General features: G+C 39.2%; 1 protein-coding gene across 1 annotated transcript in view; it reads left to right on the forward strand.

Annotated features, from left to right (window-relative positions):
* The window catches only part of LOC122654085 (ankyrin-2-like), a 64,484-nt gene that overhangs the window by 37,706 nt on the left and 9,606 nt on the right, over positions 1-17,172 (forward strand). Inside the window, exons 9-13 of the mRNA XM_043848060.1 lie at positions 3,365-3,523; positions 3,696-3,860; positions 15,285-16,505; positions 16,607-16,903; positions 16,986-17,105. Coding sequence (XP_043703995.1) covers positions 3,365-3,523; positions 3,696-3,860; positions 15,285-16,505; positions 16,607-16,903; positions 16,986-17,105 — 1,962 coding nt within the window. The remainder of the gene's footprint in view (positions 1-3,364; positions 3,524-3,695; positions 3,861-15,284; positions 16,506-16,606; positions 16,904-16,985; positions 17,106-17,172) is intronic.

Raw genomic sequence — 17,172 nt, forward strand, 5'->3', positions numbered from 1 at the left:
CTTCAATCGAAGAAAACGATGATAAAAAAGGATCTTCTTTCAAGGAAACAAGAGAGAAAATTGAGGTTACTGAAATAATTGAGGCTGAAGAGCATTGCAGATGGAATATCCCAAAAGACATGGAAGCTTCAGTACAAAGCTTGCAGACAGATGAAACAAAAGAGGAGAAACTTGAAAAATCCTTTGAAATGGTGTCTGAGATAGTCCAACCAGCTGCTTCAAATGCAGAGGCTGAAAGAAGTACCAGCGACAAAGAGGAGGAATCCATTAAGCGAGAAAACTTCAACGAAGAAAGGAAGGAAGGGAACATAAATTGGGATGATGAAGCGAGGGCACATAAAAGGCTAAAAGATGAGGTATCTATATACATAACACAAAAATCAATATATACATACTCACACACACACACACACACACACATATATATATATTTATTGAGAGAGAGAGATTTTCTTTAGATACTCCGTCTTACTGATTAGAATCTATTATGCAGAATCTCGAGGCAGTTGATCAAAGTCAAGAGACAGAAACTATGGAATTAGTGAGTCTAAACATGGAAATGGACAGTTTACTTGTTGCCCATTCATTGGTCGAAGGAGCCATACAAGAAGCACGTGAGCAGCAAGAGAAAGTATCCAATCTTGAAGTGGATGCACAAGTTCACGAAGAAAATAGAAATGCTCCGGTAGATGATAACCACATTGAAGAAGAATTTAGAGCGAGAGAAAACATGGAGAGCACAAGCTTGGAGCAGGAAACTAGAGATGGTGCACAGTCATTGGAATTGAGTTCACAAGTAAGTGAAATGGAAGTTAAAGAAACTATCAAGCTTTGCGAACTAGACTCAAGAGAGAAATCCACAGAAACTGATGCCAGTCAGAAAATAGAAGAGCAGACCAAAACTTCTGAAATAGTAATGGTTAAAACAGTGACAGAAGGTGAGTACATGAAAATTCTAGTTCTCTTCCCTTTCTTCATTACACATCTCATGCAGTCATGCTACAATTGGGAAATTAGAAACAGATTTCAAAAGTAGAAATAATTAAGACAAATGAGCATAAGCATGTACCTGCAACTTGGAAATGATATTGACCACCTATAAGGCTATAAGTATAGGAAAGATAAGCGTACCAAGCTCTATTTTCTCCATTTGAATGTACAGGCTATCTATTTTTATTTTTTTTTATTGTTCTCTGCCTCGGCCCTTCACTTCTGAACATTCTTTTCATTTTTTCTCAATAATATCATATTCCCATTTCCCAGTAAAAACATATACCAGTAAAAAATATACTAGCTCCAAGGTTTCCCAAATTTGTTCAGTACCACTTTTATTTTCAAACATAAAATCACAAAAATTCAATTGAAAACCATGTACTTCGTTGCATAGAACACATCTTGGGATAAAACATGGGATTTCCCACCATTTTTTCATGCTTTCTGAAACCCACAATCTCAGCCCTTCTCCATTGCTTGAGGGGAAACACAATGCACATCTTGAAGTTCCAATTCCCATATCATGTTAGATGCCTGTTCTAACACCTCAGAGATTCACAATGAATAAACACAGATCTGAAAAGCCAGGATAAACACAACTTGGAGGATATAATTACATAAGCTTTCCCTATGAGTGTAGGTTTTCTCTTCCTTTCTTATGGTCCATTTAGTTCCTTCTTAATCAATACCTTTCTTCCATGGACATTAGCTCAATAGTTCTGTATGTTTTAGGATCATAATACAGTAGTTTTCTTGAAATTAATTCCCCTTTAGGTTTTTATCTTACTTTGTAATACTTCAGAATTTTCCACCTCATTAGACAATTCAATACAAGCCATGCATGAAGCAATGAGCCAGAATATGTAGATTTACTCATTTGTCTTATCCCAATGTTTCAACTCATTTTCAAGCGAAAAGTTTTATATTTGTGAAGAAACATATACAAGTGTACATGTGCCAGGTATATACATTTTGTTTCACATTTAGGTAATAAAATTAATTTTGCTTTTGTAGCTGATCCATGCATTGCATTCGTTTTAGCTAGTCCTTCTGTATACTTTTATTTAGCTTTTACATTCTTTAGTTTTCGGCTGTTTTCATCAACTATGATGGAAAGACCAGATTGACAGTGGATTAAATCAATAAATTCATCCACTCCTCAGGCTTAATATTCTGCTCATACATCACATAAAATGAACTGCTTCATTTTGTATTGTTCTGGTTAAACTTTAAGTAGCTGGTAACTCACTTTTATCTGCTTTATATTTTTTGTGTAATTTTCTGATTGGTCAAATCTACTTCTTATGCGTAATCCAATTGTTTGTTGAAAGACTGTGTGCACATGTTTGTGAATAGGCATTAGTCTAAAACAGGAAATTGGGTAGCCTAACACCTTCTACCATGTGACCTGATGATAAAACAGTCTTTGGGATATATCAGGGTAATTTGGAATGAACCTCACAGGCCCTACATTCTATTCTAGGTGATCACTTTTTATCAAAATCCAAATCCGTTGGGTTTCCATGCAGGTTACACTATAAGATGTATCTCATGCGTTATTGGCTCATTGGATGGTCCTTCATGGAAGGGACCTAAAAAAAAAAAAAAAAGAGGGTCCATAGATCAGAAGTCTTGATAATCTCACTAGATTAAAACACCTACTTACGTATCAATTCTATGATATTTCACATAAATGGCAAATTCTGCCTATGATAATTTAACAAGATCAAGATAATATGACAACCAGAGAGAGAGAGAGAGAGTTCCATCTCTATGTATTACATAATTGAAACATTTCGTGCAGGTGAAGTAGAGAAAATGATCATAGAGGAAGACAGCTGCATTCCAGACCATGGAACTGTATTTAGTGATGTAAAGGAAAAGAAGGAAGCCCCTGAATTCAATGGTGGAGAGCAGAATTGGGAAACAAACGATACTGACAAGGCTACCAAGAATGAGAACAAAGAGGTGGACTCAAAATATAAAAAGAAAAAATGTCATCTTTCATTCCTTTCATTTCCTTTTTACACCTATGCATTAAGTTGAACCTTCATATGTCCTCTGTCATACAGGTGTCTTCAGAACCCAAGATATCTGGTGTAGGTGACGACACTGAAAAACAAATTATAGAAGAAAGCATAGATATGGCCCACTCTACAGAATCAACGAAAGAATCACTTAAAGAGAGCAGTCAGGTAGGAGATATGATGAAGAACCATGGAGAAGAGGTCAGCCTGAGATTAAAATTGAACTTTAAACGATTTCCATTTTTCCCTTCTTCCGTCTCTTTCGCTGGGTTTCCTTTTTGTAAATTTCTCACTTTCCTTTTCTTTCACTACCGTCCATCAAGTCAAATTTATCTGTTATGTAGGTACCTAAAGGACCTGATACAGACTTGGAGGTCCTTGAGAAATCCAGTACAGGTGCGAATACAGAAAGACAAAAAGTAGTAGAAAACAGTGCGGTCAAGGACCACTCTGCACCATCTATTCGAGAAGAATCAATCATAGAAAGCTATCAGGAAGATGAGGTAAACTAAATGCAAGACTTGAAGATTGTTCTGACACCTTTTCTTTCTATCTATGGTGTTTTTCTGACTGTAAATTTATAGTATTCATTCAAACATCTTTCCAATCCAGCTTTTAATTTTCTTTTCCCTCTGTGTTCCTTTTCTTTAAGCCGAAGTTCCATTTAATGTGCAGGATTCTGAGAGACTTGAGGCAGCTGGTGTAGGTGGGGAAACTGAAAGAACCATTTCAGAGGAGAATCGTGCTGTTACAGACACCTGTTTATTATCAGTTGTCGGAGCAATGGTCAAAGAGAGCTCTGAGGAAGATGAAAAAGTGGCAGAAGAACTCAAAGAAGAGGTAAAAGTTAATACAGAACTTGTAGCTTAAGATCTGAATTTATTGTCCACATATTTGTTCTGTTTAGTAACTGTTAGTCTGGATATCATCTATTCAACAGTTCATAGACTCTGAAGTGGGGACTTCAAAGAATATGGAAAATACAAACATGAATGCTGAGACTTCTGGTGTTACAGAAGAATCAAGGGAAGAAATGTTGCAGACAGAACTGAGTCAGCAGTTTGCAGTGTTTGAAGAACAAATCAAAGAGAAGGACCTCAAGGAAACAGAGAACAATAATGAAAGGTTTGAAGCTGCATCTGCCAGAACTTTGCACGAAGTTGCCAAAGAAGGGGAGCAAGTGGTAGATGGTTCCAATCTTGGTTATGAGGAGAAGAAGAGTCCAATAACAACTGAAACAAGTTGGACAAGTTTACAGCAAGTAGAAGTGGAAGGCATGAAGCTTGAGGAGACCCCCAACCCAAGTGACAATGGAACTCTGAAGAAAACAGTGATTCTTGGTGAAGTTGTTGAAACCATGGATAAGGAGGATGAAGAGGTGAAAGCACTGAATCACTCTAACGAGGATGAGATAGAGGGCAAGAAGTCAAGTGAGGAACCTGAATTAGCACTCGGAGAACATGTCCATAAAACAAGCAGGGGAACAACAGATCAAAATCAAGAGGCTCTTCCTTTTACACCTGATTCGATTGGAGAAAGTTTGATAATAGGTGTCACAGACATCATAGAAGCTTGTGTCAAAGATGCAAGCACAGATAATGCACCAACTAAACAGGATGTAGAAGAGAGTGGCTTTGAAGGAGTAACATTGAAGGGGCATGAAAAGTCCTCCATTACAGGGGTTACGGAGATTGGTCCAGCTGTAATTAACCCAACTGAAAAGAAACAAGAGGGAGAAGAAAACCCTGAAGATAACAATACCGACTCTATCTCAAAGGCCGGGGAGCATTCAAAGATCCAAAATGGTGAAGAGATCACAACAAACAGCGAGGGTACAAATGAAACGTTTCATATCCCATTGACCAAATTCATAACAGAAGACACAAGCTTGGACAAATCTGAGCAGGAAAGTGGGAATTTTGAACAATCAAGTCAAGAAACTGTTTATTCAAATGAAACGTTGAACAGTGAAAATGAAAACCCAGATGATGATACAGACTTTGTTTCAAAGGCCGAGGAGAGTTCAAAGATCCAAAATGGTGAAGATATCATAAACAACAATGAGGGTACAAATGAAATGTTTCATATCCCACCGACTAAATTCACAACAGAAGACACATGCTTGGAAAAATCTGAGCAGGAAAGTGGGAATATTGAACAATCAAGTAAAGAAACAGTTGATTCAAATGAAAAGTTGAACGGTGAAAATGAAAACCCAGATGACGATGTGGAAATCCCTCTAGTCACAGAAGAAACAAGATCAGACAAATCTGAACAGGAAGTGTGGAAACTTGAAGAGACCTCCAGCAGTGAATTGGAAGAGAAAAGCCAACAAACAATTGAATCAAATGAAAAGATGAAAGATGAGAAGCCAGTTGAATATGAATTCTCAGATACTGAATATCTGGAAAGCCCTCTAGTCACACCAGCAACAGAAGCCTCACATTTTAAACAAGAAGATGAGCCTGACAAGGAGTCAGTAAATATTGAGAAGGATAAATGTAATGAAGCAGAACCTGAGGATAAAATCCTTGAGACAGCTGAAAGCACCATAAGCGAGAAGGCTAAGAATGATCAAAACCTTGAAACAAAGCTTGATACCTCCTCCATTAAGGATGAGGAAGGTCAAAGGGATAGTGAGGATCTGATTTTGCCATTAACAAAAGCTTCAATCGAGGAAAATGATGATAAAAAAGGATCTTCTGTCACAGAAACCAAAGACAACATAGAGATGACAGAAATAATTGAGGCTGAAGAGAATTGCAGATGGGAAATCCCAAAAGATGTGGAAGCGTCTGAACAGAGTTTGCAGACAGATGAAACAGAAGAGGAGAAACTTAAAAAATCCTTGGATGTGGTATCTGAAGCAGTTGAACCAGCAGCTTCAAATGCAGAGGCTGAAAGAAGTACCAGCAAGAAAGAGGAGGAAGCCATTAAGAGAGAAAATTTCAATGAAGGAAGGAAGGAAGGAAATATATATTGGGATGATGAAGCAGGACATAGAATGCCAAAAGCTAAAGTAAGTTTATAAATGTAAAAACGATTATATATATAATTTTGTAGTTGTAAAGACATCGCCTAGGTGCCTTGTTGGTGACGCTTTTCGTCCAGGCCCCTTCTAGCACCTTGGGTCACCTAAATGCCATGGAAACTATAATACATACACACACACAGAGATCCATATTTTCTTTTGAGATGACCTGTCTTACTGATTAGAATCTATTATGCAGAATCTCAGAGCAGTTGATCAAAGTCAAGAGATAGAAACTAGGGAAGTAGCGAACCCAAACATGGAAATGGACAGTTTACCTGTTGCACATTCATTGGTAGAAGAAACAATACAAGAAGCATGTGAGCAGCAAGAGGAAGAACAAGTTCATGAAGAAAATAGAAATGCTCCAGTAGAGGATAACCACATTGAAGAAGAATTTGGAGTGAAAGAAAACATGGAAAGCACAGTCTTGGAGCAGGAAACTAGAGATGGTGCACAAACATTGGCATTGATTTCACAAGTAAGTGAAATGGAAGTTGAAGAAACTGTCCAGGATTGTGAACTACACTCAAGAGAGAAATCCACAGAAACTGATGCCAGTCAGAAAATAGAAGAGCAGACTAAAAAGAATGAAGAAACTTCTGAAATTGTAATGGGTAAAATAGTAACAGAAGGTGAGTACTTGAAAATTCAAGTTATCTTCTCTTTCTTCATTACACACCTCATGCCACCATAGGGGAACTAAAAACAGATTTCAAAAGTAGGCATCTAAAGACTAAACAACTAAGGCAAATAAGCATAAGCATGTATCTGCTACTTGGGAATGATATTGATCTCCTATAAGTATGGGGGAGATAAGTGTTCCAAGCTCTATTTTCTTCATTTGAATGCATTGCTGTCAAGCATAGTTATCAAGGCGGGAAGGCGACCATGGCGTTTTAGAGGGTAAAAAAACAAGGCGACACCGCCATGGCGGCTAGGCGCCCGCCATGGCGCCCAAGGCGTCCATGGCGACCAAGGAGTCTGGACACCATGGCGACGCCTTGATAACTATGTTGTCAAGGCGACGCATAAGTGGCTTGTTGGTGTTGCTTGACATTCAGCTCACTCCAGCACCTTGGGTCGCCTAGACGCCATAACAACTATGTTTGAATTTACAGGCTATGTATAATTTGATTGTTTTCTGGCTCTGCCCTTCACTTTTGCACATTATTCTCATATTGTCTTGATAATATCTCTCTTTTCCCATAACAAAAATATCCTAGCTCCAAAATTTCCAAATTTATTCAGTTCCACTTTTATTTTCAAACCCAAAACCTAAAATTCAATTGAAACCATGTACTTCTTTGCATAGATCACATCTTGGGATAAAATATGGGATTTTCCACCATTTTTTCATGCTTCTGAAACCCTCACAATTTCATCCCTTGAAAAATATGCCCTTCTCCATTGTTGAGGGGACACAGTGACACACAATACACATCTTGAAGATCCAATTCTCATATCATGTTAAATGCTAATTCTAACACCTTGGAGACTTCACGCATGAATAAATCCAGCTATGAGTAACCAGGACAAACACAACTCGGAGGAAATAATTACATAAGATTTCCCAACGAGTATGGGTTTTCAACTCTTCCTTTCTTATGGTTTACTTAATTCCTTCTTAATCAATGGCTTTCTTCCATGGACCTTAGCTCAATAGTTGTGCGTGTTTTAGGATCAGAATATACTAGTTTCCTTGAATTTAAGTCTTCATTTTATGTTCAGATTATATTGATTTACTCTTTTGACTTCTCTCAATATTTCAACCTTTTTTTCTGGCCAAAATTTTTATCATTGAATAGAAACATATAGTAGTGTACATGTGACAGGTATAAACATTTTCTTTCACATTAGCTAATAAAATTGATTTTGTTTTTGTAGCTGAGCTGTATGCATTTATATAACTTTTTTCACATAAATGGCAATTACTGCCTATGATAACTATAACTAGATCAAGGCAAAAAAGATAATATGACAACCATAGAGAGAGGTGGCCTTCAATCCCTATGTATGACATAACTGAAACATCTTGTGCAGGTGAAATAGAGAAAATGATCATAGAGGAAGACAGTTGCATTCCAGAGCAAGGAACTGTATTTAGTGAAGAAGAGGAAAAGAAAGAGGCCCCTGAATTCAATGATGAAGAGCAGAATTGCAAAACAAATGATACCGACAAGGCTACCAAGAATGAGATTATAAACAAAGAGGTTTAGTCAGACTATAAGAAGAAAAAAATGTCATCTTGCATTCCTTTCATTTCCTTTTTCCACCTATGCATTAAGTTGAACCTTCATATGTCATCTGTCATATAGGTATCTGCAGAACCCAAGATATCTGGTGTAGCTCAGGACACTGAAATACACATTATAGAAGAAAGCATAGACATGGCCCACTCTACAGATTCAATGAAGGAACCACTTAAAGAGAGCAATCAGGAGGGCGAAATCATGAAGAAGCCTGAAGTGGAGGTCAGCTGGAAATTAAAATTTGAACTTGAAATTTTTTTCATTTTTCCCTTCTTCAGTCTCTTTCCCTGAGCTTCATTTTTCTTTTCTTTTTGTTAGCATAACAGATTTAATGCTGTAATTCTTGAGTGATCAATGTGACCAGCCCAAGTTCTTTATTTATGATAAAATCTCAAGAGGAAAAATTACATATCTGCCCCCTCACTAACCTATTCTACTAGTTAGAGTCGGTGGAGGGGGAAAAACCCAAATATGCCCCCCACGGCACATTCTTACAATTTAACACTCCCCCTCAAGTTGGAGCATAGATAGCAGACATGCCCAACTTAAACAAAAAAGGATGAAAATTTTTTCCTCCCAACCCCTTTGTGAACACATCAGCCAGTTATCACCAGACTTCACAAAGGGTACACAAACCACTACTTTCAAGCTTCTCCTTGATGAAGTGTCGGTCAATTTCCACGTGCTTGGTGCGGTCATGCTGCACTAGGTTAAGGGCAATGCTGATTGCAGCTTTATTATCATAGTATAGCATCATTGGAAGAGGAGTAGGTACATCAAGGTCTTGGAGTAAACTTCAAAGCCATAACAGCTCACAAATTCCTTGAGCCATTGCACGGAATTCTGCCTCAGCGCTTGATCTAGCCACAACATTTTTGCTTCTTGCGGCGCCATGTGACTAGATTGCCACCAACAAAGGTGCAATACCCTATAATAAACTTCCAGTTTGGGGAACCAGCCCAATCAGCATCGGTGAAGGCTTCAACTGGAAAATTATCATGAGGAGATAAAAGTATTCCCTTTCCTGGTGTTGACTTCAACTAGCGGAGAATACGAAGGACAATATCCGTATGGGTGGAATAGGGATCATGCATAAACTGGCTTACCAAGCTTATTGCAAAGGCAATGTGAGGTCGCATATGAGAGAGATAAATCAACTTTCCTACTAACTGTTGATAACGGCCCTTGTCAACTGGTTTACCATCACATTCCTTAAGCCAGATATTAGCTTCCAAAGGTGTGTCACTAGGATGACAGCCCAATAATCCTGTTTCAGATAGGAGATCTAGGATGTATTTTTTCTGGGAAAGAAATATGCCTTTGGATGACCAGGCAACCTCAATCCCAAGAAAATACCTTAGCTTTCCCAGATCCTTTATTTCAAATTCTCGTCCCAGAAAATCCTTGAGACGAATAATCTCACCACTGTCATTCCCAATGACCACAATGTCGTCAACATATACGATGAGAATAGTAACCTTGTCACCAGTCCGTTTAATGAACAAGGTGTGATCAACATTGCTCTGTTTGAATCCTACACAGAGGTGATGGCCTTGTGAAATCTGCCAAACCAAGCTCGAGGGGACTGTTTCAGTCCATATAACGCATGCTTCAGCTTGCAGATTTTGCCACTGGTTGTATCGGTCGAAAAACCAAAAGGAACATCCATGTACACCTCCTCATCAAGCTCTCCATGAAGGAAAGCATTCTTCACATGAAGTTGTTGAAGATCCCATCCCAAATTCACAATACATAATAACAAGACCTGCACAGTATTAAGCTTTGCCACTGGAGCAAAAGTCTCCTGGTAATCGAATTCATATGTCTGTGTGAACCCTTTAGCAACCAGCCTTGCCTTGTATCTGTCTACACTACCATCAACCTTCTATTTGACCACAAAAACCCACTAAAATCCAACTGGTTTCTTCCCTAGAGGAAGAGTCACAAGCTCCCATGTATTATTTTTCCTCAAAGCCTTCATTTCTTCTACCATAGTTGCTTTCCACTTTGTATCTGCAACAGCCTCCTGCCAATGTTGTGGAATGTGAACAGAGGAAAGAGAGGAAACAAAGATACGATAGGAAGTAGATAATGAATCATAAGAAACAACATGAGATATAGGATATTGGGTGCAAGTCCTAGTACCTTTACGAAGAACAATAGGTAACTCAGGAGAAGACTCGGGAACAAACTCAAGAGAAGAGATATTACCATGAGAAGTCAGTTCTGGTTCAAGGGACTCCAATTGAATAGGTATAGGTGTTGGAGTGGTGGTGGTCTCAACTTGCTTGTTTCTAGCACGACTCCTCTTGTAGGTTTAAAGATTTGGATCATCAATTTTCTTCCAAACACGTGGAGTACACTCCCCCTAAATTGAAACTGCAATATCAATATCTTCATCACTCTCCCTCTGAGAAACATCTTTATCAGGAATAGGAACAACAACACTATCAAGAGATCGAACTGAGTCTTCAAGAACCAACACATCTTCACCATAGCCTTCATTTCTTCTACCATAGCTGCTTTCCACTTTGTATCTGCAACAGCCTCTTGCCAATGTTGTGGAATGCGAACAGAGGAAAGAGAGGAAACACAGGTACGATAGGAAGTAGATAATGAATCATAAGAAACAATATGAGATATAGGATGTTGGGTGCAAGTCCTAGTACCTTTACGAAAAATAATAGGTAACTCAGGAGAAGACTCAGGAACAGACTTAGGAGAAGAGATATTACCATGAGAAGTCGGTTCTGGTTCAAGGGACTCCAATTGAATAGGTACAGGTGTTGGAGTGGTGGTGGTCTCAACTTGCTTGTTTCTAGCACGACTCCTCTCATAGGTTTGAAGATTTGGATCATCAATTTTCTTCCGAACACGTGGAGTACGCTCCCCCTGAATTGAAATTGCAATATCAATATCTTCACTACTCTCCCTTTGAGAAACATCTTTATCAGGAATAGGAACAACAACACTATCAAGAGATCGAACTGAGTCTTTAAGAACCAACACATCTTCACTATTGCTCTTCCCCTGAAGAGGTGGCGGAGAATAGTAGGAAATACACTTATGAAATACAACTTCCATACTCACTATGGTACGGTGAGGAGGGTAATAACACTTGTATCCTTTCTGGGTAGGAGAATAGCCTAAGAAGATGCAGCACAAACCACGAGGCTCCAAATTACCAGGAGAATGGGTGTCCCGAACATAGCAAACACAGCCAAAAAAATTTGGAGGAACAATAAAAGATGAGGATCCATGCAGGACTTCAATAAGAGCACGAACATCCAAAAGGCAAGTGGGCATATGATTTATGAGGTAGACAGCGGTAAGGACAGCATCACTCCAATACTGAGAAGGAACATGATGGGCAAACATGAGCGCACGAGCAACTTCCAATAAACAACAGTTCTTTCGTTCAGCCACCCCATTTTGAGCAGGGGTATCTACACAACTTGTTTGGTGAACTATTCCATGATTAGTAAGATACTTCTGGAACTGACCCTTTGTGTATTCCTCACCGTTATCACTCCGAAGAATTTTAATGGTAGCCTGATATTGGGTCTGAACCATTAAATGAAACAACTAAAAGCACCAGAACACTTCACTCTTATGTTGCATCATGTAAACCAATGTAGTTCGAGAGTGACAGTCTAATAAAAGTCACAAACCACCGATGACCAGAAATGGATGCTCGGTGAGAAGGACCCCACATATCAGTATGCACCAAATGAAAAACATAAATACTTCTTTTATTAACTGGTAAATAAGTAGACCGAGTCTGTTTGGCCAAAACACAGGCCTCACAAAAGAACACGTTTTTATTACAATGCTGGACTAACTTAGGAAATACACGGGACAAAGTTCCCAAAGGTATATGACCAAGTTGGCAGTGCCAGTGATGGAGATCTAAAGAAGCCGAATGGAGCTGATGTAATGGAGAGGGTAATGTTGTTGGTGTAGTAGGAGAACCATCTTCAAGCAAGTAAAAACCACCATGCACCTTACCACATCCAATTGTCTTCCCTGTCACCAGATCCTACAAAATGCAATGGGACGGAAAGAAGGTTACTTTGCAATTCAAATCTCTAGTTAAGCTACTAATTGAAAGAAGATTAGTAGTAAAATTAGGAATGTCCAAAATAGAGGATAAGGTAAGGGATGGAGAGCAGCATATGGAACCCTTTCCGAATACAGAAGAAGAGAACCATCTGCTACTTGAATTTTGTCCTTGCCTGAAGAAAGAGAGTATTTATGAAAAAGACTTGAAGATCCTGTCATATGATCAGTGGCACCGGAGTCAATAATCCAAGGGTTGGATACAACTGATGCACAGTGACCACCGAAAGGAATACCTGAGTGAGAAAAATGGGAACTTGAACGAGTAGGGGATGTTGCAATAGGAGTGGAAGATGCAGCGGCAGCAGATGAGCCCTTCAACATTCGACGAAAAGCTTGACGTTCTTCCTGGGAGAGACCAGTTTCGGCAGTGGGTGTTGTGGGGACTGTCTCAGTGTGATTAGCCTTTGTCTTGAACTTACCATGGGCAGCACATTTGGCCTCAAAATCTGCAGGTTTCCCATGGAGTTTCCAGCATGTAGCCTTGGTGTGATACGGTTTGTTGCAATGCTTACACTTAACTAACTCCTTAGATGAAGCATTAGTGCGAGAAGATCCATCAGTAACAGCAGTAGGGCTGGAAACAGCTCATAATGCAAATCGATCAGTAGTGGGTACTTTGAGCATGGCAGCCCGACAAGTCTCTTTAGTATGTACCAAGGCATAGACCTACTCCAGGGTGGGAAAAGGTGATCTGCTAAGAACTTGAACACGAATCTGATCGTATTCAACATTCAGACCAGCCAAGAAGTTATACACTCTGATCTTATCTACATGCTTGCGATAAGTGGCAATATCAAGTGCACTAGTAGGCTGGTAGTCAGTATAATGATCCAATTGTTGCCACAAGCTACGGAGGACAGTATAGTACTAAGAGGTGGACAGTTCTTTCTGGGTGGTGTCATGAACCTTCTTACGGAGTTCATACACTTAAGCATCATTTCCCACTTGTCCGTAGGTTTCTTTTGCAGCTGTCCATATCTAAGTAGTAGTATCCAACAACAAATATCCACTAGCAAGATCAGGTTGCATGGAATTCAATAGAAAAGACATTACCAGAGAATCATTGGAGATCCATCGATCTAGAGCTAGCCCTTCTTCAGATGGTTTCACAGTAGTCCCAGTAATGTGTCCTGTAAGACCGCGACCAGCAATAGTCAAGTAGGTCGACCTAGACCATATTAAGTAGTTGGTACCATCAAGTTTGATTGAGACAGCAAAGGGAAGGTACTCATTGCGAGTCTGTCCTTCGGTTCCAGAGATGGTTGTAGTGATGTCAGACATAGTGAGTCAATAAAAAAATAGAACCAGCAACCAGCAAGAGGTGCAGATCGATGAAGCCAAAATACCCCAAAAAAACTCAGATCAATTTCTGGAAAAATCGACTCTGAAAAGGGGGAAAACAATATCTTCAATTATAGCCGACAGAAAGGGCTAAAAAAAGGACCGAATGCTGCTTTAGGGTATACCAGCCTTCACTCAAAAAATCAGCAGCATCCGGAAAGTGCAGCCCCAAACTCAATTAAGTCAGGGTTTTGAAAAAAACCCGAAAGGTTGAGATCGATAGAGAACAAACAACTTCTGTTGCTGATGAAGAATGTGATAGATGCTGTCCAAAATTGCAGATGTGGATCTCCAAGAGAAGAAGACTCGATCTTCAAAAAAGATGAAGACTCCAAATCGCAGGAAGGTGGGCAGCAGCTATCGATCCAGATTTAGTTTCTAAATCATTGATTGTTTGAGGTGAAGAGGAGGGCAACAACTAGAACAATTGATCACCTCATTAGTGCTGCCCTTTGAGAAAGGTTAGAACCAAGAAGAAAGAGAGAGGAGAAGACCGAGAGAAGAGAAAGAGACCATGGATGGGGAGGCTGTTCTGTAACCTAGATCAGATTTATGGCTCTGATACCATGTTAGCAGAACAGACTTAATGCTGTAATGCTTGAGTGATCAATGTGACCAGCCCAAGTTCTTTATTTATAATAAAATCTCAGAGGAAAAATTACATATCTGCCCCCTCACTAACCGACTCTACTAGTTAGAGTTGGTGGAGGGGGGAAAAACCCAAATATGCCCCCCACGGCACATTCTTACAATTTAACACTTTTCTTTCCTTTCCTTTTCTTTCACTACTCTCCACTAAGTCCAATTTATCTGTTATATAGGTACATAAACGACCTGATACAGACTGTGAGGTCCTTGAGAAATCTAGTACAGGTGAGAATACAGAGAGGCAAAAGGTAGTAGAAAACAGCAATGTCAGGGACCACTCTGCACCATCTATTCGAGAAGACAACACAATAGAAAGCTGTCAAGAAGATGAGGTAAGCAAAATATGAGGCTGGAAGTTTGTTCTTGTTAAGAGATTATTAGTGTCGCAGGGGTCTTTCTGTCAGTATCTTTATCATTTATGTCCTTATGTGCATTTACACATGTATATGTCCTTTCTTGTAATATCGTTATAGTCTTAATGTTGTAATTTGTAAAGCTTCCCCCTCCCATGATCAGAGTTTAATTCTGCTCTCTCTAATCCTCTTTCCAATCCTGCTTTTAATTTTCTTTTCCCTTTTTGTTCCTTTCTTTAAGCTGAAGTTCCATTTGTTGTGCAGGTGTCTGAGAGACTTGAGGCAACTGGTGTAGATGGGGATACCCAAAAAAACATCTCAGAGTATGGTGCTGTTACAGATATCTGTATATTATCAGTAGCTGTTGTAGGAGCAATGGTTAAAGAGAGCTCTGAGGAAGATGAACAAGAGGTAAAATGAATAAGTGAATACAAAACTTGTAGCTTAACATCTGAATTACTTTCCACCCATTCGTTCTATTTATCAACTGTTAATCTGGATTTCATCTATTCAACAGTTCACAGCCTCTGAAATGGGTACTTCAAAGAATATGGAAGATACCAACACAAATGCCGATGCTTTTGGTGTTACAGAAGCATCAAGGGAAGAAATGCTGCAGAAAGAGCACAGTCAAAAGTTTGCGGTGTATGAAGAACAAGTCAAAGAGAAGGAACTCGAGGAAGCAGAGAATAATAACAAAAGGTTTGAAGCTGCATCTGCCAAAACTTTGCAGAAAGTCGAACAAGAAGGGGAGCAACTGGAAGATAGTTCCAATCTTGCTCCTCAGGAGAAGAGTCCAATAACAACTGAAACAAGTTGGACAAGTTTACAGCATGTAGATGTGAAAGACATGAAGCTTGAGGAGACCCCCTACCTAACTGACAATGCAGAAACTATGTTGAAAGTGGAAAAACAGGATGCAGATGAAGGCAATCAAGTAATCGAGTGTGAAAATAAAGCAGAATCTTCTCATACAATCACAGGATTTCAATATGAAGGCATTGACACAACTACTGGAAAAGAGATCACAGCCACAAAGGCTCCCTTAGACAACAGATGGGAAAAAAATCTTCAGGGATATTCAACACTGGGTCCAAAAGGACAAGAGCTTGATTCAATTGAAGAAAGTACAGAGATAAAGAATGAGACTCCTAAACAAGAGAAGAACTTGGAAATTCCTTATCTTGCAAAATCAACAGGAGAGATCTCCATACAGAAAGAAGAGCCATGGAACTCATGGAAGCATGAGGATGTCTCTAAAATGGGCACTGACAAAATTGGGATGGAGAGCTCAAATGAAGAACTTCATGAAAATGACAGTGTGAAGGAAAACAAGCTCCCTGAATCACATCCTGAAAAGAATATTTCTGAATCAAAAGATGCTAATGAAATTCTTATGGAGGAAACTACTGAACTAACAAAGCTCAGAGAAAATAGCAGAACAGAGACTCGGAAGGATGAAGGCAAACTGCTGGAAAGCTCAGAGGAGGGTGATATGGATGGTGAGAAGCCATTTGATGCAGTGGCTAAGGGTGTTGAGACAAGCAGTTCATGCACAAACATCAAGAAGGATGTCCTAGATCAAGAGTGCCCTATTAAGAACATCGAAGAGATCCCTGCCGAAGGCAGAATAGAAGGTGAGAAAGTTGAAAACGTAGGAATTAAGTTGGAGGCTGGAGATCAAAGTCATGAAAGAAATGAAGGTTTTGATCCCACAGAAAAGAGGGCTCTTCAAGAGGTCAGAGATACATACTCTAGTAGTTAAATTAATTCCTTCAAGGTTATCTTTTCTTTTTCAACCTATATAAAAGACTTTACTAATCTAGCACAGTGGTGCAGAGTATTGAAGATGTTGATCCTAGTCAGAAGCTAGAAGGGACATATGAAACAGTGGCCGAAGATCAAAGGCATGAGACACTCCCCCAAGTCAAACACAAAATCAAGGAGGACAATAGAACAGTGAAGGACTACATTACTGGATCTGATGAAGATCAAATTGCCATGCAAAGACTTCAAGAAAAAGAAAAGGACAGCATGAACCCTGAGGACACAGGACACAAACCTGAGGCAGAACTTCAAGCAGAAAAGGAAGATATCCATAATGAGGTTACAAAGACTGTCATTTTGAATGAAGTGGTAAGATGACTTAGAATTAATTCTTTGCTTTTACTTCCATTTACATTTTGTCCATCATTTTGAAGTTTCATCTGTTCTTAAGGCACGTAACGGATATGATAAAGCTGAAACAAGCCAGAATATAAGCAAATGGAGCATAGAGGAAGAGAGCACTGCCAAGGGCCTCCATACAGTATCCATTGAAGATGGAACAGTTAATGAGGTCAGTTGTACATAAAAAGTTATAGATCATCTTTTAAGTGCTCCTAACTTTTTTTTCTTTTTTAATT

Source organism: Telopea speciosissima, chromosome 3, assembly GCF_018873765.1.
Source record: "Telopea speciosissima isolate NSW1024214 ecotype Mountain lineage chromosome 3, Tspe_v1, whole genome shotgun sequence".
NCBI lineage: Eukaryota > Viridiplantae > Streptophyta > Magnoliopsida > Proteales > Proteaceae > Telopea > Telopea speciosissima.